Source organism: Mustela nigripes, chromosome 1 (assembly GCF_022355385.1).
Source record: "Mustela nigripes isolate SB6536 chromosome 1, MUSNIG.SB6536, whole genome shotgun sequence".
Classification (NCBI taxonomy): domain Eukaryota; kingdom Metazoa; phylum Chordata; class Mammalia; order Carnivora; family Mustelidae; genus Mustela; species Mustela nigripes.
Genome location: NC_081557.1, coordinates 247,390,422 through 247,413,059, shown reverse-complemented (window position 1 = coordinate 247,413,059; position 22,638 = coordinate 247,390,422). Strand labels below are relative to the sequence as shown.

At 51.9% G+C, this 22,638-nt stretch overlaps 1 protein-coding gene across 3 annotated transcripts in view; it reads right to left on the bottom strand.

Moving 5' to 3' along the window:
* The window catches only part of CRACD (capping protein inhibiting regulator of actin dynamics), a 270,791-nt gene that overhangs the window by 11,269 nt on the left and 236,884 nt on the right, over window positions 1-22,638 (bottom strand). Inside the window, exons 1-6 of one of the 3 annotated variants that reach the window (XM_059384317.1) lie at window positions 16,669-16,753; window positions 14,657-14,678; window positions 9,204-9,368; window positions 6,375-6,443; window positions 4,159-4,341; window positions 509-3,491 (exon numbers count right to left, since the gene is read on the bottom strand). In XM_059384317.1, the coding sequence (XP_059240300.1) occupies window positions 509-3,491; window positions 4,159-4,341; window positions 6,375-6,443; window positions 9,204-9,368; window positions 14,657-14,678; window positions 16,669-16,745 (3,499 nt within the window). In that variant the 5' untranslated portion in view covers window positions 16,746-16,753. Of the gene's footprint in view, window positions 1-508; window positions 3,492-4,158; window positions 4,342-6,374; window positions 6,444-9,203; window positions 9,369-14,656; window positions 14,679-16,668; window positions 16,805-22,638 lie in introns of those variants that run through there. The other 2 variants (XM_059384309.1, XM_059384326.1) reach the window with 2 other exon arrangements.

The window sequence follows — 22,638 nt, the reverse complement described above, 5'->3', positions numbered from 1 at the left end:
AGAAAGTATCCTATGACTTCCCAGGGGCCCAAGACCCCTCGAGCGGCCCCCGCCCGCTCTGGAGAAACCGGAGGGACAGCAGCTGCTCTGCAGGTTCCAGCAGGAGGCCCCCAGAGCCAGGCTGCCGGGCCGAGGGGGTCCCGCGGCAACGCGTTTGGCCCAAACTGCCGGGGAGCGGCCTGTGCACCCAGAAGCGCCTCGGGCGACGCTGCAGCCGCTGCCCAGAGGACACAGCCTCCTCCGGGGAACCTGTGGGGACCAGCCCCGCACCGGGCCCCGCGGAGGATGAAGGACACAAGCTAATCAGGCCGGCACCTCGTGTGCACGGCCGACCCCCAGCGTGTCAGTCCGGGCGGCAGCAGCGGCCGGCCGGACGGTCACGTCGCCGGCCCTGCGCAGCGGAGGAAGCGACGCGCCGGGTCGGGACCGTCGAGCGGCCGCCCCGGCTCCCGCTGGGCCCCACGCGCGGCGACGGCGCGAGGCCGAGATGCCCCCGACCGCCACCTACCTCTCCTCCCGGGCTCGGGCGTCGGGCAGGACTTCTCGGGCCGGGCGGCCGGCGGAGCCGGGGAAGCGGGTTTGCGCTCGGGCTCCACCGCCTCCTCCTCGTCCCTCGGCGGCGCCTTCCTCGGCTCCGGGGGCGGCGGCGGCGAAGGCGGCCGGGGCTCCCTGCTCTGCTGGGGCTCCCTGGCGGGCTCGCCGGGCTCCGGGTCCGGCCTCCCCGCCCGGCGGGCCAGCAGCTCCACCAGGTAGGGCCTGCTCAGCTTGGAGAGCGGCGACGGGGGCGGCGTCTGACCCGCAGGCTTGGGGGCCAGCGCGGGCTTCGGCGCCAGCGGCGATCTGTGGGCCCCGCGGTCGTGCTCCGCGGCCGGTGGGGGCCCCGGGGCGGCGGCGGGAGAAGGGGGGGCCCTTTCGGCCGAGTCCTTCCAGGCGGACAGGCCGGGCTTCCTCTCGGGGGGCAGAGACGGGCCCGGCTTGGCGGCCACGGCTTCAGGCTCCTTCTCTCCCCTGGTGCCCCCGGGGGCCGGGGCGCCGCCGTCCGCGCTGTCCCCCGTGCTGCCCCCCGTGCTGCTGTGCCTCTTCTTCTTCTTCTGTTCCGTCTGCTGGTCGCAGTGGAAGCGCAAGGAGTAGTTGGTCCTTCTCAGTTTTATGCCAAACGGTGAGGCTTTTTCCTCCTGGCTGGGCATCGAGGGGTCTGGCTTCCCTCTCCCGCTGCTGGTCTCAGCGTCCGAAGTGGCCCCGGGCTCCGCATGGGCCACTGCCTTCTGCGGCGGGTAAGCAGGGCTGGGGACAAGGAAAGACGGGAGGTCTTTGGCAAATTTGCACCCCTCCGTGGTGTCTGCTGGCTCTGGTTTCTCTGCACCCTTGGGGAGCTCGTTAGTATCCAGGGGCTGGGGCACCCCGGGTCCCAGCGAGGGTCTTTTTCTTGTGCTCTCTGCTTCTGTGTTCTGTTTGGAGGTCTCGGTGCCACCGTCAGAGAATTTCTGCCAAGCGGGCATAATGGAGAACTTGGCATTTACTGGGGGGGTCCTCCGGAGGTTCCCGCGGGAATCACTGCGGGCCCGGGGAGGGTGCTCGTCACTGGGCCGAGGCTGCTCGCCCTCCGCGTTCTTCAGGATCCTGGACCGAATGGACGCCCATTCGGCGAGGGCGGCCGCACTGCTCGGAGACTCCTGGGCGGCCCTGACCTTCCCGCTGCCTGCCCGGGGGTCGACAGGCGCTCGGGGCGGGTTCTCCAGGGCCGGGACGTCAACGTGCTTCTTTTCTTCCGACAAGCCCAGGAGGGACTTGCATGCCGTGTCCTTGATCTGGCTCAGGTTGACCGCGGGGCCGCAGAGCTGCGCTCCCGTGACCAGAATGGCTGTGTGGGGGACACTCAGGGAGGAGGGCAGGGCGTGGGAGGCCGCGCCGGCTCGCGGGGTCTTTGGCGCGTGGGGAGCAGAGGCAAGTCCCGCACCTCTCGCGGGTGTCACCGGGCTCAGATTGACTTTGGGGAAGAGAATCTGTTTCCCTCCCGATGACACCTGGAAAGTGTAGGGCCTTGGCATGCTCTGCCTCTCGTCCACTTCCTGCCACCGGAGTTCCTCCCCCTTTCTGTCTTTTTCCGGGGCAGTGGCTTCCTTCTTCTCCCCGGGAGTCACTTCCACTTGCGCCTCTTGTTTCTGGGGAGGCTGCGCGCTAGTTCCTGGTCTCTCTTCCCGACGCGCACGACGGTCAGGCTCCGGACCGTCGCCGTGCTGTCCGGGCTGCTCTCCGGCTGGCACGGCCTCCTGACTCTGCTTCTCACAAATCTTAGATTCCTCCGAGCTTTCGCTTTGCTTCTCGGGCTGCGGGTGCTCTCGTTTCCGGGGTTTCTCTGCAAAGTCCATCTTTGGACTCCTCAAGCCCCTTTTTTCGTCCAGCTGCTGCCACTTCTCCTCGTGCCCTCTCGCGGCTTCCCGACGCTCCCCTTCCGGCCTCCTCAGGGCCTCCACTTGCTCCCGCTTTCCCAGCTCTGCCCTCCTCCTGGCAGCTGCCTCTGCCTCCAGCCACGGCTTCTCCACCCGTTCTCGCTGCTCCTCCTCCTCCTCCCGCCGCCGCAGCTCCTCTTCCAGCTGCCGCTGCTCTTCCTCCCGCTGCCGCTGCTCCTCTTCCAAACGCCGCTGCTCCTCCTCCCGCCGCTGCTGCTCCTCTTCCAAACGCCGCTGCTCCTCTTCCAAACGCAGCTGCTCCTCCCGCCGCCGCTGCTGCTCCTCTTCCAGCTGCCGCTGCTCCTCCCGCCGCCGCTCCTCCTCCTCCTGCCGCTGCTGCTCCTCTTCCCACAGCCGCTGCTCCTCCCTTGCCCGCTGCTCCTTCTCCCACCGCCGCTGCTCCTCTTCCCGCAGCTGCTGCTCCTCCCTTTCCCGCTGCTCCTCCTCCCGCCGTCGCTGCTTCTCAGCTTCAAGCCTCTGCTGCTCCTCCAGCTCCTCCTGCCTCCTGAGCTCCCTCAGCTGCCTCTCCTCCTGCAGCTGCCGCTGCGTCTCAGCCTCTGCACCGCTCCACACCGCCTGCTCTTCCTGCTGAGCGGGGCGCTGGAGGCGCAGCTGCTCTGGGGCCTGGAGGTGCCTTCCGTCCACCAGCTCCCTCCGCCCTTGGCCACCTTGCTCCTCCAGTCTCTGCCTCTCCTCTTGGCGCTGCCTCTCTTCGGCCTCCAGCTGTAGTTCTGCCCTCTCTCCCTCCTCGTCTTCTCCTTTCTCCTCCAAGAGTTCCTGCCTTCTGTTCTCCTCCCAAAGCCTCCTCTCCAGGGCCTGGAGCCTCTGCTCTTCCAGACGTTTCCTCTCTGCTGCCTCGGCCTTCTGCCGTTTGCACTTGGCCTCAAGTTCTAGCCAGTATTCCTCTTGGCATCTCTTCTCTTCTTCAGAGTCCAGCAGCTCTGGCTCTTCTTCATGCCAGACTGGCTTGTCTTCTCCCGAGTGTCCGTTCTGGTCCGGCGAGAGCTGATACAGAAGGCCACCATGTTCATGTGGTCCATCCTAACATTGGTAAGGAAAGAAAGAATTAGCCTTTTCCTTTCCAACAGGCAACCATTACCCACCCTATTCACATTGCCCGTGGCCCTCTTAATCTCAGAAGAAGGGGCAGTTGTTCCTAAGTATGGAGCTCGGTAAACCCAGGCCAGAACACTGGGAATAAGTTGTGCGGGTGGAGGAAAACACATCCCTTCGTGTTGACTTCTGGCCCCTTTGTTGGTCATTCTCAAGTTCCTTTTGCTGAATACAAATGAATCACAGGAGAACCAAAAGTCCAGCATGAGAAAGATGAGAAAAAATGAGCTTTGCACGTCGTGTGCCCTGAAACCTGTGACCTCAAAGGCCCCCCTAGTCAAACCAAAGACCCTCTGGCTGAGCTGTGGCAGGAAAGCTGGGTCACACGGCAGGGGCAAAGCCAACACAGAGGGCCTGGGGGCCCTCAAAGGACAGCCTCTCGTTCTGGGGCCCACCAGCCCCCAGGCAGGCATGTTAGAAAGGGCGATGGAAAGTAAACGGGCCTGCTTTGCCCTGGTTCACTGCAACTCACCAGGTCCCTGATGAGACAGACCTAGTTCCTTCTACTGGCCCCTCATGGCACCGCCCTACTGGGCAGAAGCAGCGCCAGCAAGCACGGGCAGCTGCCTGGTCAGCCGGGATGGGCCCCTCATACCCTGGCAAGTCGCCGGTGCTTCTTGGACACCCTCTGGTTTTTCGGCTTTACGGACAGTTTGTGCTTGGCGGCACTGTTGTCCAGGCGAGCGATGGCTAGGGGGATGGCATCCAGGTTGACACTTTCGATGGTTCCAGCAGAAGACAAGTGCCTTTTTGGCCGAGATGGTTTAACGGGAGCCACCTGTATGGAGAGGAAACCACATGGTCCCCATCAGAGCCACAGCCCTTGCTGGAGCCCACACCTGGCCCAGCCCGGCCCCCGGGGATGGCTTCGAGCAGGTGGCACTCACTGGGACTGTGAGGGGAGCACGATTTGTTCTGCCAGTGTTATTTGCATCAACTCATAAAGGTCATTTAACCTTTCACAGACTAATTTTCCTACTTTGAATAATATGGGGAGGGGGAAGGTTAGAGTAGATGGGAGGTAACATAGCCAGGGGGCCCAATCCTGCGCATAGCTTAATTTAGCACTTAAAGTTTTGCAGGCACACAGCCATGCCCACTGCCCATTGTCTTCAGCTGCGTTTGGGCTGCAAAGGAAGAGCACAACAAGGGGGAGTGTCCTGGTTGGACCCTAAGGCTACGGAGCCTGAAATAAGTCATAGTTTGCTGAGCCCTGAACCAGCTCAACTCTGCTAATGACTCTCTCATTTAAGACATGACCTCAGACACCTGCAAACATCCCTCAGCTTCTACCTTAGTCCCTCTGAGGCAGGGAATGTGTCTTTTTCCTCTTTTCAGTCCCCTTTATGACCACGTGGCAAATCTCATTTGGCAAGTGCTCAGTAAATATTTTTAGGAGGAATAAAGGAAATGCAACAAACTAGACCCTCCGTGCTTAGGGTATGAAATTGGTACCCACAAAAATGTTCTAGCACAATCACTCCAAGGCCACAGAGTTGAGTGCACCAAGCCCATGAGAGGGCGAGGCCCTGGTGCAAAAAGGAAGGGCAGAAATGTACCACCCAGGGGTGAGAGCAGCCCCTCAGGGTGACCAGCAGCACCGGAATGCAGATGGGCGCACTCAGAAACCACCACCCGGACAAACTACGCATCTAGGCAGGTCAGAGAGACCCAGCTCGGCCTGCACCCTGAGGCCATACTGAAAGAGGAGAAGCCACACCTGTTACTCCTGAGAACGCACCGGCCAGACAGGCGCGCGGCAAGGGGAGGGCTCCCAGCTGCACGGCGCCAGCGCGCAGCAGAGGGCGCTCTCGGCCCTCCCTGCGGAGCCGGCCGCTCCCAGGCACGGGCGGGGCAGGAGCGGAGGCCAGGGCCAGTGGGCCGCATTCGTGCTGGCAATGCAGAGCCCCTGGGGCTTAGCGCACAGCTTCGCTTTTTGCGATTACCTTCCATATTTGTGTGCTAAAGATAAAGGACCAAGCCCGCTCCAATAGCAAAATGGATGCTCAGTAAATAATAACTTATGATAAGAAACAGAAGTAAGGAAAAATAATTCCAGCCTTTGGGCTTCTAGCTATTATTTCTTTATGGTTATCTTTAGAATACGTATCAAATTCTGAACTCTTGTTGAAGAGATGAATCAAACATTATTTCCATCCCCTAAGAGATGGATGAATAAAAAGCATTCCAGCCAAATGGGCCAGACTGAAGGCACAGAGAAGTACCAGCAGCTGAGATTTAAATGCAAGGTTGCATTTCTAGATCGTCCGAGATGGGCTGCTTCATTGTCTGGGCGGTGGCAGTCTGCGGCCATCCCCCTTCAGAAGACTCGGACACACTCTGCTCACTGTACCGGCCCCGGGAGGAGGCCTGGAGCCTCTGCAGACGACTGCTCTGGCTAGTGGACTGGCCTCTAAGGGTCCCCAAGACTCCTGCGGGCAGTCCCAGGTTTCAACTGAACACAGAAAAGTTAAAAAACAAAAATACATACAAGTAGAGAAATGCTGAGGTGTTTTGTTTTGTTTTTGCATCTCTAAATAGAAACTCTTCCTTACAGACCTGTGTACCTTCAGGTGTTCTGGAATGCCTTTTCCAATGGCTTCTCAGGGTCTTGAAGGACCTGGCACATTTAGGAAGCCGTGGAAATGGACGCTCTAACATCTACCACTGGGGTAACGTTCTGAAGGAACTGAAGGTAATGGGTGTAGGCGGCATTTATGAATGGAAAAATGATACGGTGGATTGGAAAAAAAGGGTCCAAAATGGAAGTTGAAGTAAAGAAACTAAAAACTGAAGTTCAAATCACACTACCTTGTCTTCCATCTCACTTCTGGCTCCAGGCAGATTCAGAGGACTCTGAGAACTTGGAGGGTCACTGGGCTGGAACAGTAAAGAGAGCGCTCAAGTCAGACGCCGCAACAGGAAGTTCTGGGCAGATAACCAGACTTGGCTGCGTGGGGAGAAGGCTGTAGCTGCCCGCAGAGAGCCAGCGGAAGTCACACTGGGGACTTTGCTAATGCTCAGATAAGGACTCCAGGCACGGAGCGTACACTTGCTTCTTTTCCTGAGTCCAGCACATCTCTAACTGGGCAGTCTCCAACCTCAGTCTCTGCTGTGGCTGAGACCAGGCGCCCCCCTCCAGCCACCCGACCTGGGAAGCAGGGCTGTGTCACACACCCGGCCTCCGACCTCAGAGCTTCTGGCTGTGCTCGCTGCCTTGGCCCCCTTCACCCGCTGGCCGTCGCCCCTCTACGCCAGACCTCTCCTCGGTGAGAAGGAAAGGCCCTACCTATGCTGCGTGCAAAGGGCTGGGCTGAGGAGATGGATGAGGCAAAAACCCTTAGCACGGAAGGAGAAGAAAAAGGCTGAAGAGCCCCAGCGCAGTTGCTCCCCTGCCCTGGAACGCCCGCACCACATGACCTGCACCTTTCTGATGGCCCCGCTGTACCTTCTGCCTTACATGGCCCATAGTTAAAAACAGGCGTTATCGGTTATTGTCCGCTCCGGAGCAATGATGTCAGCACCACACTTAGAAGCATCTTTAGGAAATACAGATCGGGTGCCTGGGTGGCTCTGTCGGTTGGACGTCCGACTCTCGGTTTCAGCTCAGGTCATGATCTCACAGTCCTGGGATCGAGCCCTGCCTCAGACTCTGCTGAGCTGACCGTGGAGCCTGTTTAGGATTCTCTCCTTCTCCTCCCTCTGCCTCTCCCCCACTGTTCATGCTCTCTTGCTCTCCCTCAAATAAAAATAAAATTTAGGGCGCCTGGGTGGCTCAGTGGGTTGGGCCGCTGCCTTCGGCTCGGGTCATGGTCTCGGGGTCCTGGGATCGAGTCCCGCATCGGGCTCTCTGCTCGGCGGGGAGCCTGCTTCCCTCTCTCTCTGCCTGCCTCTCCGACTACTTGTGATTTCTCTCTGTCAAATAAATAAATAAAATCTTTAAAAAAAAAAAAAAATAAAAAAATAAAAAAAAAATAAAATAAAATTTAAAGAAAAAAAGAAGGAAACACAAATCAGACACTACTCCCAGAATGAGAAGCCCCCTTTTCCTGTGGTTTGTACAATCTGGCCTCTATACCTTGCTCTATCCTCTCTTTGCCCCCTCCAAGGTCTGGCGGGCCACAAAGACCTGCTTTCTTTTGGGACACCCCCAGCCCCATCTCTGGGCCTCTCTGCTTGTTCTTCCCTCTGCGGAGAGCATGGCCCCAGCCCCAGGTCTGCTCTGGTTGCTTTGACCTCCTTGCCTAGAGAGCAGCTCCTCACCCACCTTGTTACGCACTTTTCCATCACTCTGTTTTACCTTCTGTGCAGTACTTTTTCTTGATCCAGAGTTATTACATTTATACATGTACCTGTTGACTTGCCATGTGACCCTCCTGTCATCAGAATGTAAGCTACATGGAGGCAGCCCCTGCAGAAGGACTGAGCCCTGTCCTTCCTCGGGCCACAGTCCTCGGCACTTAGATCCTCAGTAACAGTGAGGACATTTGCTTCAGTCCTTGGAAAACTCGGGGCATGAAGGCTGATAGCCATCGCTGCCGCCTAGCGCTGGACAGGTTGGACGTGGTGGGGGCGCTGCGCCCGCCTACTTACCCACGGCAGCCCCCGCTGCCCACCTGTCTGGGAAACAGGAGGCAGGAGGGCCAGAGGCAGAAGTGGGCAACAGCGGGGGAATGGCCTGTTCTTTCCTTCCTCACTTTGCCCTACAAATCACTTCTCTTTCTTCCCGCCCTGATGATGTATTAGCTGATAACAGGCATGACTTTGGGGGGACGTCCATTTTAATAAACAGCCACGTAATTTCAGGCGCCTTGGTAGGCACAGAAAGTGCTTTCTGTTGAGACTGAATGACTCGGTGGCTCAGCTCGAGGGCTCCCTGCTCCAGCTGCTGGGCGCCTGCCCTCCTCCCCCAGTGGAGGCCCGAGGATGTCCTTCCCGCTGCTGGAAGGACTCTGATTCTGGGTCATGGTGTTTCTTTCCAAGTGTCAAAAGACCGGATTCAGATTGGACAATGCTAGACCAATATGACTTTCTTCCCTTGTTAAGTAGACTAGACTTCAAGATAGCGTGTTTGATACGTTCTGCCTCGTGAAGGACCTACTTCTTTCTTTTCTCATCTCCCTTTAAATTAGTCCAATCTGACGAGTAATCACTCGGTGCTACTACGTAAGCACTAGCTGAGTCCTGGGGCGACAAAGATATGGAGACTCCAGTCTGTCCTCGAGGAACTCCACATTTAGAGACGGAGAGAGCACAATTACATGGACATGGATGAGTATGGGCGTGTGAGAAGCATGAAGGATGCCCAGCAAAGACACAGGGGAGACAGCCCTGAGCAGGGGTAAGGCTGGCCAAGGCTTCCTGGAAAAGGTGGGCCCCGCGGAATCTTGAAGAGTAAGTGGAAGATGCTTTGAGGAGCAACCGTGAAGGGCACGTCTCCCTTTCGCCACTCCCAGCTGCCCCCCGAAGTGTGCCTCGCTGCAGACCAGGGGGTGCCCTCCAGCCCCGGGCCACTCAGCAGAAAAGCTTCTGTACACATTCCCTGCTCCGCAGAGCTCAGAGTCTCTGGATGCCCTGGCCACTGCCCAGCGTCCTCCCCTAGCTTATCAGCAACCAGGTCACTCCCTGGAGGAGCCTTACTTTGTTCTCGGTGTCTGAGAGGGGGACGTCCTCGTGAGTCACAATCTCCATGGGACTGGTCAGGAGCAGATCCTCTTCTAAGCCGGCCTCACCACTGTCTGCCTTCTTCATGGGAATGGCACTGGGTGGTGGCCGCCCAAACTTGATGTTTTTGCTCAACTGTCGCTGGAGAAAAACCAAAGAAAGACATTCTGAAGCAGGGAAGTGGGTCATGAGGAGTGCGGGCAGATGCCCCCGCATAGCTAGGGGGCCCTGGGGCGCGTTCTGCGCACGTTTCTAGACTAAATACCATGCCAGTGAGCCACGATGCAGTTCTGGGATAAGTGGATTCGTTTTCCAGTGTCTGTTCCTTTCCCACCTTCAAGCCATGAGCTTTTTCATCCAGCCACCTCTTTCCCAGAGATGCCAACATTATCCAGGGGGCGGAGAGACCGTATTTTGAAACCAAAAGTGGGAATACATGTTATAAAAAAATTTTTTCCTTAGCCCTATAAATGTATTTATTAAAAAGTCTCATAAAAATGATAAGAAGAGTTACATGAAATGCAGGAACCACTGGGGAAAATCTAGACCCTCGTGGTTGCTGTAACCGGGGAGCCCTCCAGCTTCTCTCGGACACATTCTCCCTGAATATGTTTTAACCACCTTCCTCACCAGCCCTCACTCGAACACCATGTTCTGCTCACATGGGCACCGAGGTGAAGGGGGCCCCAATGCTGGCAAGTCCTTCCATAATCAATGCAGACATCACGGAAGACACAGAACGATCCTGTCCTGCCGCGAGGACTTCTCTGCCCGGCTGCAGTTTGACAGCGTGAACTGCGGGGCGGAAGGAGCCCAGTGGGGAAGGGACAGAGAAGGAGGCAGAAGGAAAGGGCCGAAGAGGGATCACGATCCGTGGCAGGTAGGGGGGGGGGTGGGGGGGGGGGGGGGAAACGGGAGAGAAATTAGGAAGATCAATGGTGTTCAGAATTAGAGAAAAGCCAGATCAGAAAAATAAATATATTCTCTGAAGAAAAAAATTATAAATATAATGATAAAGGGCAAAATATTTAATGCGCTGTGGCAGAGAAAATGAGCAACATTCAGGAAGAAAGAAGGGTACGCCGTGGCCACCCTTCATCTAGAGCAGGTTCGCAAGCTCAGCGCTCCGGACGCGTCCCACCACATCGCTCTCTGCTGTGGGGAGCTGCCCTGGGCGCTCTAACAGCTCAGCAGCCGCACCGGGCCCCTGGGCACCAGATGCCAGCAGCAATTCGTTCCCTGTCCAGACAGTCCGCTGGGGGAGTAAGAGTGCTGTGCCTGAGAGCTACTGCTCTAGACTTAGGGACTCCGGCTTCGTAGTCCTTTTGTGCCTCAAAAAAAAAAAAAAAAAAAAAAAAAAAAAAAAAAAAAAAAAGAAAGAAAGAAAAGAAAAGGAAAAAAGAAGAGAAAAAGAATGGGAATGCATTATCTGATATTTACCTTTAATCTGGCTAATACTTAATCCCACAGAGCCACAGGGGGCTTTAGCAATCACACAGTCCAACCCCCTCATTTTATAAAAAATGTCAGAGGTCCAGTGGGGAGAGGTGACTGGCCCAAGCTTATGGAAAGAATGGCCGCGAAGGGATTTGAATCCAGGTCTCCTAAAACCATAGTCAGTGTTATTTGCTCTGCATTCCACAGGTTCTCACGAATTTGACATTGCACCACTTTCTTCCTCTAGGGGCAGACATAGAGAGATGATGCTGCCTTCGTAACTCTGTGCCCAATTTCCTTGGCAGAGGACTCCCTTCGGGGAGATGCCCCTTCTGAACTCACGGGTATTCCGTCCACCCACTCGTGCCCAGCTCCCCCTCGGCCTTGCATGGTAGACAGTGAGACTGCAGAGACACGGAAGAGATGAGCCCAAGACTCCCCTCCCCGCACGCAGGGCACCCCAGCATGCCAAGTCAGGAGCACAGAAAGACAGAGGACTTATATTTGATCTGCTGCTATTTCAGCCTGAGCCTGCCTCCCCTGGGAAGGAGCACACATCAAAAGCCCCAAGATCAGCCAGTGAAGTACAGCTTGAGCAGCCTGAAAGGGATTTGGGGAGGGGAAGGCTGAGACAGGGTGCCTTCTCAGAACCATTTAGCGGGAAGCGGCAGTTAGTATCTACCCTAAGCAGATCAAGAAGCAGGCACGGTTAGAGCAGCCGATGGAGTTAGACAAGAGGACATGGTGTAACAAAGTCACGGGCCCGTCCAACTCTGCTGACCTGGGGGAGAGGGGGTCGAAAGGTTCCTGTGTCCTAGTGAAAGCCCTAGCAGGAATTCCCTCGGGGACTCCCAGCCCGGCCTTCGGTTTACCAGTTATCCCTGCTCTGGATAGGCATGTTGGCCGAGCCCTGGAAAGTGTGCTAAACCCTCAGACTTAGACGTCCTGCTGTCAGGTCTGCCATGTCTCCATGTTCCGGAACGACTAAGATGAGGGGATTTCCTCTAGTTACAGTAGAAAGAATAGTTCTTTAACGAGCTTCCCAGGAGAACTTGGCCTAACAGTCAGTGCCATTCCGTGAGGGGGTTTTGCCACCATCACAAAAAGAGAATGAAAATGCTGAAATTCTTCTTCGTGAGGCACCTTATAAAATACTTATGTCGGTCCACCCTGATGCGTAAGAGACAAACAAGCGTATGACACGATGTAGTCGCAGTCTAGATGGAAACAAGCTCCAAAGATGGGAAGGCTGTCGTGGCGAGCAATGGCAGAGCTGCGCGAGGACGGAAAGAGAAGTGGATGGGATAAGAACAGGAGGAATGAGGCACACGGGACGAAGCTGGAAGTGGAGACGGTGGTTCTAAGAACTGAAATGGAGCATGAAGTCAAAGAGGTGAGCCGAGAGGAGGGTGCAGGGGTGTGGGGTGTGGGCCCGGCGGCAAGTACCTAGCCTGGGGTGGGGAGACGGGGGTCGGGGGGAGGAAGAGGTAGAGGGCGGGAATGAGACCGAGACTCGCAGAGATGACTGATGTCACAGAGACGTGCACCCTGGCCAAAGAAACACAATGCTGTTGCCTTTGAGAATAACAACGTGCATTTCTGTGAAGCCTCTGATTTAAAATCCCTCTAAGAAAAATAAATTCAGGCTGGTGGTTTCGAGCTTAGGGGGATGAGGAGGGGAGGCCCCCGGTCATCAAAGAAATGCTGGCTGCTTTCAGGGATCGGGCTGCCGCCTCTCTGTCCAGACAAAGGACTGTCTTCCTAGACACACACCAGCAGCTGGCAGGGAGGAGACCTCAGAACCAGGCCAGGGTGGGACTGAGGGTTCAGGGCCATTGTGACCGACCCTCAGGTCTGCAAGGCGAGGCTCCTGCACCTGCACGTTTTCCCTCCCCCGGGCTTCCTGCTCCAAATGCTTCCTGCAGGCGCCTCAAAGCAAATAGTGCTGTCGAGACGCTGTGACTTACTGACAATTAGAATGTGGCTGCTGAAACCTATTTGGCAATCTCGGGTGTCATGTGACTTGAATGTAGGGCTCAGTGGGGCTTTTTTGTGACTTCATTTCTGTCCACTACTCAGGCATTGTCACGAGAAGAGCTTTGATAGAAGCAGCCCCTGACAACCAGACTGTCGGGGTGGAGCCTGCCCTGGTAAACTACTACCACTCCTCCACCTTCTCTACTACCCAGGGGCCCTTCACATACACTGCGAGGACAGCCGGAGAGGGGGGCAGGGCACTGCGCCTACACCGAGGACGGGCCATGCCTCCCGCGGCTGTGAATGGGGTTACTGTGAGGACTGGAATGCGAGCTAAAAGGGACTATATTTTATTCATTCAAACTGGGCCATTTTGTTGTAACATGGAATGCCAGAGAGCGATGTTATAGGAATGCACATGCATATTTATGAGGCTTTCTCCTATGGTGTGGGAATTCCAAGCACATGGTATTCGGCAGCTCTCGCACAGCCAGGATTTAGATTCCCCCAGACTGCTCGCGGCCATCCTTTACACTGTGTCTGCGAGAACAAAGCAGAAGAAGAATAAAGTTTCTGTCTTCTTGAGTGAACTACAGATGCACCCGTAGTGAAAATGAATTCTTAAAGAAGGGCAAAAGAAAAAGCATATAGATTTACAGATATCTGCTCTACGCAGAAGTGGCTGAGAGTGGGTATCTATTCTTTGTGTCCTTGACAGCTGCATGAAGTGTCAAAAACCTCCAACATATGACACTTGGGCATTTTTAAGTGAAATCCAGCTCCGCGGGAGCCAGTAGCTACTGAAGACGGAGGCTCCTCCTCCTGGGCTAAGTAGTCCGTGGTCTAATAGAGCTAGCATCTTCTGACAAAGGTGTGGTATAATTCTAGAAATCACCTGCAGGCTTAGACTCCAATGTTCCTGAGTTTTATCGTCACTTGTTACCCACTTCATAGCCTGGGTCTGATCTGATCTAAGCAGGTACCTCCCTGGTCTGTGATCTGGGCCGCTATAAGGAACATCAAGGTCACTGCAGTCCAAATGCAACCAAGTGTGAAGCTTCCCCCAACGCTCCGTGCTACAGCAGGTGAGCAGTGGTTCCGTACAGATGGCAGACTTTGAGAACTAGAGGGCCCAGATCATCCATCATATTTACCCCCTTATTTTTCAGATGGGGACAGCAAGGGTCAGAGTCAATGACTTCCCTGGAAGCTGCACAGCCAGGTGGTGGGGGAGGCCTGGGACAGAATTTTTATTTCACCCACTGGCCGTGGAACAGCTGACTGTTATGTGTAGGATCTTCAAAAAGGGCATCACTATTGGTCTGACCCCTATAACTGTCCTATATATTAGAATTTGTTCTCCCTACAAACATGTAGTATTTTTATACTCAGGGAAAAAAAGAGTCATTTTTCTTGTAAAGTTTCAATCATTTGTGACGGAAAGTTTGGCAGATGACAGATTCACTTGATACAGACAATGCAGGCTTACTGACGACACTGCATTCAGTCACTCTGCCCTCAGAGCGGTTACAGACCACCCCGGCGCCCCGGCCAGCCAGCCGAGCTGGGATGACCACGTGTGGACACTAGAGGGCGACCTTTCCCAACACAGTCAGTACGTGCACCTTTCTGGGGGGTTCCAAGGACAGGGACATTTCTCAGGCCAGAGAAAAATGGCTCCCCTCCCCCACCCCCAATGGTATCACGATAGAAATCTCATTTCAAAAGAATGTCTTAATAGTGACTAATCAGCCTGCCAGGACATCTACTGTCAAATAGGTATCCGTTACTTTTCTGTTTTTAATAAACATACGTACATACACAAACACGATTTCGGACATAAAAAACATACATGCCTCTGACATAACTAACACCCTCATTCCATGCTGGAGTCTACGAGGGGGCGGTCTTTTATGCTGCTTACTGAGCATCAATATCAGCATAACGTTGTCATGGAAAAATGCAAAGCATTCATGCAAGTATTAATAAAGTTAACTACTGTTTCTATGACTTACCAGGAACATACTGCTTAGTCGACTGAAAAATAAAGCACAGTCTTTTGGGGGTGATACAGTCATAGCTTAATGTCACTCCAAAAATCACATTTTCTCTGATAATGGTCCCCATTTCCCTCCTCAAAAAGCAAAGTCTCTTTATTTAAAAAAAAAAAAAAAAAAGTAGACCAAAGAGCAGTAAAGAAGCTTGTGAAGCTATACCACAGCAGAGGCAAAGTCAGGCCGACCTTGGGTGAGTAGGTATTGCCCGAAGGAGAGCACTTTCCTCACATTTTCCTTTCTGTTGTTAATAGAACTGCTGCTTCAGGGAAGTTGGTTGTTTTACATTTTATTTATTTATTTTAATTAAAAAAAAATTTTTTTTGGTTGCTTTACATTTTAACTGTAAGATCTGATTCTTTAAATTTGTGCCCCGCAGTGTGAACTGCAACAGTTACTCACATATTCTTACTGAGTTTCAACAGTGCAGAGTTATATGTTTTTTCCAAGTCCAAATCCACTTCCTGGTGGGGCAGTGGCATGCGGTGTGACGTTAGCACAGACATCATTTAAGACAACACACTATTATCTAATTTTTAAAGAACTCCTCGAAAGCCCTTATGAAATACAGCTGTTTCACGGACTTAACTCTGGAAGTCATTCCTCTTGGAAAGGGCATATTATGAGCCCGGGGTTCAGAACTTCTTAAGAGTAATAGCCCAGGAGTCAAAATACTGCACGAAGGAAAGGTGACGTGGGGAGGGGGTCCAGCGTTTTCTTGGGCAGTCACCACCCTTCCTCTTCTCCAGCCTAGGAGAAGTGACAGCTTGCTTCGGAGTCTGTACGCATGTAGCAGCACAGCCAGCAAGAACTGAGAGCAGAACCTGGTCAGGACATGCTAGAACCTGATGGAAGGGCCTGCGTCAGCGCTGAGGGCAGGACGGTGGCCCTGGGCCGTGGCTGGCAGCCGGTATAAAGACCCAGGCCAGCTCGGGTGTGGTTCCGGGTGTTAGCTATTTCCCCTTCTGCCATATGCTCTATCAGCTGAGAGTGTGCAGACATGTAACCACAGACCCCAAAATGCATAGCTAATGTTCAGTAGAAACAAGAACATTTCAAGCAAATAGAAAATTTCCTTTGAGTTATTGGCAGCTACTCAAGCCGGCTGTTCCCCCCGCCCTTCATTCATTTATACATTCATTATTGTAGACTTACAGACAGATGGGAATCAGCAAACCAGAGTCCCCCGTTCATAATTTGGATCGCCTCCAAGCCTTCCCATCTCAGAGAAGTGCTTGCTTGGGCACTTCTGTCGGGTGAGTGAATCCTACCAGGCTATCGAGCAAACCTATGTGATCAGATCCCAGGTGTCTCTGCTCCTCTTGCTTTCCCTGGATTTCCCATGATCTCAATCACATTTAGTGAATAATTATTTTATTAAATTTTCATTATGAGGGAGTTACCACCTGCGTCAGTTTTATAGAGGAAAACTGCCCGACTCTGCAGCATGAGCAGGAGGGAGGTTGAAGAGGTTCCTGGCTTTCCTCCAAGACAGGGTGGCTCAGGGGAAGCCAGATTTACAAATACAGCAAATAATAAAGAGTCTCCCCCATCACTGTCCAAGTAGGGGACGTGCTGTGCATGCCCTCAGCTACAGTCGACCCTGTGCTCAGGGATTATGGGCGACATTCAATGGTTACTTTTCCAACCCTCCCACCCCCACCGCCCAGCCAAGCCCTGAAGCTTCTCTTGGGTACCTGTCCTCATGACATGCAGTTAAAAATGAGGGAACAGCTCAACAGAACAGGAGTGGGGTTGTTAGGTAAGTGGGTACAGTGGTGACGGTGCGCCTCTCACAGGGCACAGAAGGCTTCCAGAGAACAGAGTCAGGGTTGAAAGAGCAGAAATTCTCACCAGGAGCTCCCCTGGCTCTCCTGCTGCCTTACTCAAGGCCACTCTCAGGATCTTCCCGCTTCCCCCCATCGCCGGACCCCCTCCTATGGATCTGACTTTGCAATCTCAAGCTGTCTTACCTGAAGAGTTTTGACTTTGCCCAGGATGTTGTCCTGTGACATTGCTTGAACTGTCTGCTCACTCTCTGCTCCCCCATCAGGGATAAAAATACTGTCATGGGAAAATGCCCGGGTTCCCATAGAATAGTTGAAGGACCTGGAATGCAAATCATGTGCTTCATTTATTAGGATGATAATATTTCTTTTGGCAATTCAGTTTCCTGTTCCTCCTGATTTAGGGGACTCCCCCCACGGCCCCTGTCTCCCTCAGAAAGCACTTCCAGCGTTGTGTCCTTTTCTGCGAGGGGTCAGCCAAGTTGCTGGTAGGAGAAAGGGTCTCTCAGAAATACGGGAGCTTGTCCCCAACACAGGGTTTTGGAGCCGCTCCAGGACAGAACTCAAAGACAGCTCTTGACTTGTAGAGGCTCCGGAACCCGAGGCCTGGCAGGAACTGGAACTGGAGGAGCCCATGTCCTGACAAGCCTTTCGAGCAGCGGCTGTCCGTTTTCCCCCAGGAAACCTGTCAGCCAGCACTGTTGAAATCACATGCAGATCTACAGGTTAGACGCAAGAGATTTTCTCCTTTAGATGACAATCAGATTGTTAAATCCACGCATCTAAGACAGAGACTTGACGAGGCCGAGAATTGCGGAGAGGACCTACAGGTATCGTCTCTGGGGCTGGACTCTTTAAGAGAAACACGTGTGGGGGCAATCCGGGGGGGCTTTATGCACAGCGAGCGGCTCAGAAGCCGTAGGTACCCAAAAGCACCCCCCCCCCCCCCCCCCCCCCCGGTCTCTTGGACAGAACTGCACTCTGGGAAGGCTGCTCCCAGGGGTGGGCGGAACCACACGCTCTCTGGAAGGCAGGGCAGGTGCATTTCCATGATGCTGGGTGCGCATGCAGACTCCAGGGGTGAGAAGGGGCTTCCCCTGCTTCCCTCCCTAGAAGCGGGTCCCACCTGGAGCTTTTATCAGTGACCCAGTGTCAGTCCTGGGGGAGGGGCGCCTGCAGCTGGGGCTTCTAAACTGAATTACAGACACGCAGCAGGCGGGGTCCTGACCAGATCTAGATGGGGTTGGGAAGGCTGAGTACCAAATCCTGCCCTAGAATCGGCCAAATCTGAGCCAGCAAGGTGACAAAGCATATGAGGTTGAGAAACCAAAGGCTTGGATGCGAGCCTCCGAGCTGTGCGACCTTTGTCAATGACAGAGCCGCCACCAATCCCACCCTGATGAAAAGTTGTGCTGGAGGGTTACGGTTGTCATCTCAACCCGAACCCCTTGTTACAGATGAAACTCGGGGGGTAAATACCCATATCTAAAGTCACCTGAATAGAAGCAGTAGAGTGAGAAAATGAACTCAGAGCTGCGGACTACGATCCCTCTCCCAGTCAGCTCAAGTGTTCTAAAGCAGCAGAATAGGTTGGTCTTCCCTCGAGTGAGGGGAGGGGAACGCCAGTGGGAGAGGAAGTGCCACGTGGGCTGGACCTGGATTAGAGAGACTGAACCGCTGGAACACCAGACCCTCTAGAGCAGCGACCCACTTTAGGAAACAGGAGGCACCGTTTAGGGTATGAATATGAAAAGAATCAAAGATCTCATTATCCCACTGTCTTCAGAGACTCTGGCCAGCCGCATCGCCCTGTGCTCTGCTAAATCCCATTCCAGTTTCTTGGGCAACCTTAACTGGATCGTGAACTTGATCTCCCCGATCCCATTCTTCTTCCAGGCAGGCTAAGAATCCACACTCCCCTATCCTGCTCTTTCTGTGTTGCCCCAAATGTTCCTTGCTGCCAACTGAATGTCCAGCCATTCCCCACTTCCAGAGGATCATACTGAAAAACGAAAAATGAACGGTGACGAGAGCGGTAGCGATAATTACAGCAGTAGTGGCAGTCACAGGGGCAATATCAATGCGGGCTAGATTGCATCAGACACGTGCTGTGTCCCTGTCGTCCGTGCTAACCTCTTCAGGATCATATCTGAATCCTTCTGATATATACTATTTAAACTGTATGTGGTAGGCACTAGTATGAAGCCTACTTACAGAAGAGGAGACGAAGGCTTGAAGACAGTGGGTGACTCGCAATGAATGAAGTGATGTGGATCGGTTTCCGGCCTCGTTTCCACTGGTCTACTTGTCTATTTTTACAGCAATAATCCCACACTGCCTTTTTTTACTACAGCCTTTTTTTTTTTTTTTAAGATTTTATTTATTTATTTGACAGAGAGACACAGCGAGAGAGGGAACACAAGTAGCGAGAGTAGGAGAGGGAGAAGCAGGCTTCCCACGAACATGGAACCCGATGCCGGCCTCGATCCCAGGACCCTGAGATCATGACCTGAGCCGAAGGCAGAGGCTTAAACCCGCTGAGCCACCCAGGTGCCCCAAGAATTGCCTTTGTGATGGCATTAGACCTACAGATAAATTTTGGGATAACTAACGTCATTACAATTCTTGATTTAGTCCGTGAGCATCAGATATCCTCATCCGTTTAGCTCCCACTTACTTTCTCCCAATGATGTTTTGTAGTGTTGTGCGTAGAGGCTTTGTACATATTTTGATAGACTTATTCCTACTTATTTGAGGTTTCTGAACTCATTGCAAATGGTATAGCCCAAAATTTTTATTTCCTAGTTATTTATAGGTGGAATATTAAATTATAATTGATCTTTGCATATTGTTTTTAAAACTAGGCTTAGCTAAATTTATTAACTATAATAATATGACTTGATTCTTTTGGACTCTCTATGTATACAGACAGGTTGCCTGTGACCAAAGGCAGTTTTGTTTATTTTAAATCCATCCTTCCGGGGGGCGCCTGGGTGGCTCAGTGGGTTAAGCCGCTGCCTTCGGCTCAGGTCATGATCTCAGAGTCCTGGGATCGAGTCCCGCATCGGGCTCTCTGCTCAGCAGAGAGCCTGCTTCCCTCTCTCTCTCTCTGCCTGCCTCTCTATCTACTTGTGATTTCTCTCTGTCAAATAAATAAATAAAACCTTTAAAAAAAAAAATAAATAAATCCATCCTTCCTTCCTTTCTTTCCTCCCTTTCTCTCTTTTCTTTGTCATCCTGCATTATCTAGGAACTTCACAAAGTTGAACAAAGTCATGATGGTAGATTTGTCATGTTCTGGAACTAAGCAAAAATGCATTCAATATTTTACCATTAAGTTATGCTGTAACTTATAGATTATGTGTAGGTTATATCACTGCTTCTTCAAAAAGACAGGCATCTTTTATTTATAGCTGATATTAAGATTTTTCTCTTTGCCTTGGTTTACAGCAGTTTTACTTTCTCATGGTCATTGTGAATTTCCTCTATTTTATCTATTTATAATACATACATAATACTTCCTAAAACTGTTACTTGTGGCTTTCATCAATTCTGGAAAATCCTCATCCTTCAAATATTGCTTCTACCCCCTTTTTCTTTTATTCCCCCTCTGATTCTCCAATATTTGAATGCCTTATGCTGTTTCCCGTACCTGTCAATTATTTTCACTCAATATGATTTAGTATGGATTTTTTCTTTTTTAAAAAGATTTTAAGTATTTATTTATTTGTCAGAGAGCAAGCAAGCGAGCAAGAGTGCACAACAGGAGGAATGGCAAGCAAAGGGAGAAGCAGGCTCCCCACTGAGCAAGGAGCCAGATGTGGGACTGGACCCTGTGATCAGGACCTGAGCCGAAGACAGATGCTTACTGACTGAGCCATCCAGGTGTCCCTTAGTATAGATTTTTCTACTGACCTAGATTTCAGCTCATTAATTCTCTCTTTAGTTATATCTAGTCTACTGTTAAAACTATTGAGGGGTGCCTGGGTGGCTCAGTCAGTTAAGTGTCTGCCTTTGGCTCAGGTCATGATCCCGGGGTTTGAGTCCCAATTGGGCTCTCTGCTCAGCAGGAAGCCTGCTTATCCCTGTCCCCCTGCTTGTAGTCCCTCTCTTGCCATCTGTCAAATAAATAAAATTAAAAAACTAAAACAAAAATAAACAGCTATCCATTGAGCACTTAATTTCAGTACTGTTTTTCATATCTAGAATTTCCATTTGATTCTTTTTAATAGATTCCAGCTCTCTGGTGAAATTCTCTATCTTGTCAACTATTTTATTGAATGTATTAATCACAACTTTGAAATACTAAAACTCCAATATCTTTATATCATCTTTGGGTCTACTTCTATTATTCTGTTTTTCTCATAGTTTGTTTCTCAACTGCCTGGTAATTTTTTGATTGAAGTCTAAGTATCAAGAATGAAACACGGAAGAGGCTGGGTTGTCTCCTTCCAGTGAGGACTCACCCAATCCTTTAGCCATCAGTGGCAGAGAGGATCACCTCAATTCAATTAGGGACTGAACTGACCATGGCTGGCTAGCAATCTTGGTAATAAGGCTCAGACTACCTCTGCTTTGTCCTCATACCTAGGCTAAGGCCCCCTGTTGTCTCAATTGTCTCAACTGACAGCCTGGGTTGCTTCCTAAGGTCTCCCTCCTTGGTAGGCCCCAGACCCCAATTTTCATCTTTCTAACATCACACACTGTCAAAAACTATGTTGCCTTTTAGCCTCTATCCTGGTGCAGCTTTATCAAGAAATTTATCGAAAGGAAAACTGATGGGGCCCCTGGGTGGCTCAGTGGGTTAAGCCTCTGCCTTCGGCTTGAGTTGTGATCCCAGAGTCCTGAGATCAGCAAGCCCCACATGGAGCTCTTGGCTCGGTGGGGAGCCTGCTTCTCTCTCTCTCTCTGCCTGCCTCTCTGCCAACTTATGATCTCTGTCTGTCAAATGAATAAATAAAATCTTAAAAAAAAAAAAAAAAGGAAACTGTCACCTAGATTAGATTCATTCTTCTGAGTTTCTCTTCTCTTGGGGATTTCAGTCCTTCAAGTCCTGACTATCTCGGCAGCCACAAACTCCAGTTTTTGTATTCCAGGCTCCAGGAGATTGCCTCCAGTTCTTCTGCCTTCTCCTCCTCTTGGCAGCCACTCTCAGGCTTTTTGGTCTCTTGCTCTCCACCAGGAATCACTTAATGCTTGTGTTCTCTCCAGTATCTCATTGTTCAAGTCTTGTTCAAATCTGGTGCAGGAGCAGCGATCAGATGCCTTCAAACAGATGTCTTAAAATATTCTCTCTGCATTTCTACTTGTTTGTGGTGGGAGCGCTGATTTGCTTCAAGCTACTTCATCACAGCCGGAAGTAGAAGTGATTAAATAACTTTTTGATACTTACGAGGTTTCTACAGCTGTCAGAACCTACTTATTTATATGGCTATTACTCTTAAGAGGATTACTTTTCAAACCAAAAACATTTCTATCTTTTTCTTCTTAGATCTAGTTTTTGTCCTATTTTAAAGCTCTGAGAAGGAACAATGGAGGAGAATGGTAACTGGTTTATTGGTTATATGAAGGAACACTCTCTTCTAAATATTTCAGTTTACATCATGTAAGTTAACACTAAATCCTTGGCAATTTGAATAATCTTGAATATTTGGTGATCATGGCTACCAGCTCCGGTTCCAAACAACTCTACAACGTAGATTATTTCCTTTTCTCTGAAGGAGAAGCTGCGACAAAGAGTAGGTGAAAACACTGCCCAGAGTTCCGGAATTTGAGACAGGGCTGGAATTCAACTGAATAGGCAGCGTGTGGAGATCTCAGCTTGAAACTCGGTTTTTAGGAACAAAGAGTTTGGTGGAATCATTGTCCTTAACAGCTGGGAACTAGGAATTACATGATTGGGAGGTGGAGGGGCAACCCAACACAAACTGTACCTTAGCAGAGTTCATCTGGACTTCTTTATTCTTGACATTTAAAGATTTTTCACAATTGATTGCGAATCAGGCCAATCCTCCCCCTTCCTTTTATTATGTGTGAACTTAGAGGCAAGGCCTCTGAGCCTCAAAGAGGCAACTTTCCCTCAGGCTTTATGTTCTCAAAAGGAAAAAAAAAATGCCACTTAGCTGTGTGGGAACCTTCTCTTCCCATGCCAAGAAC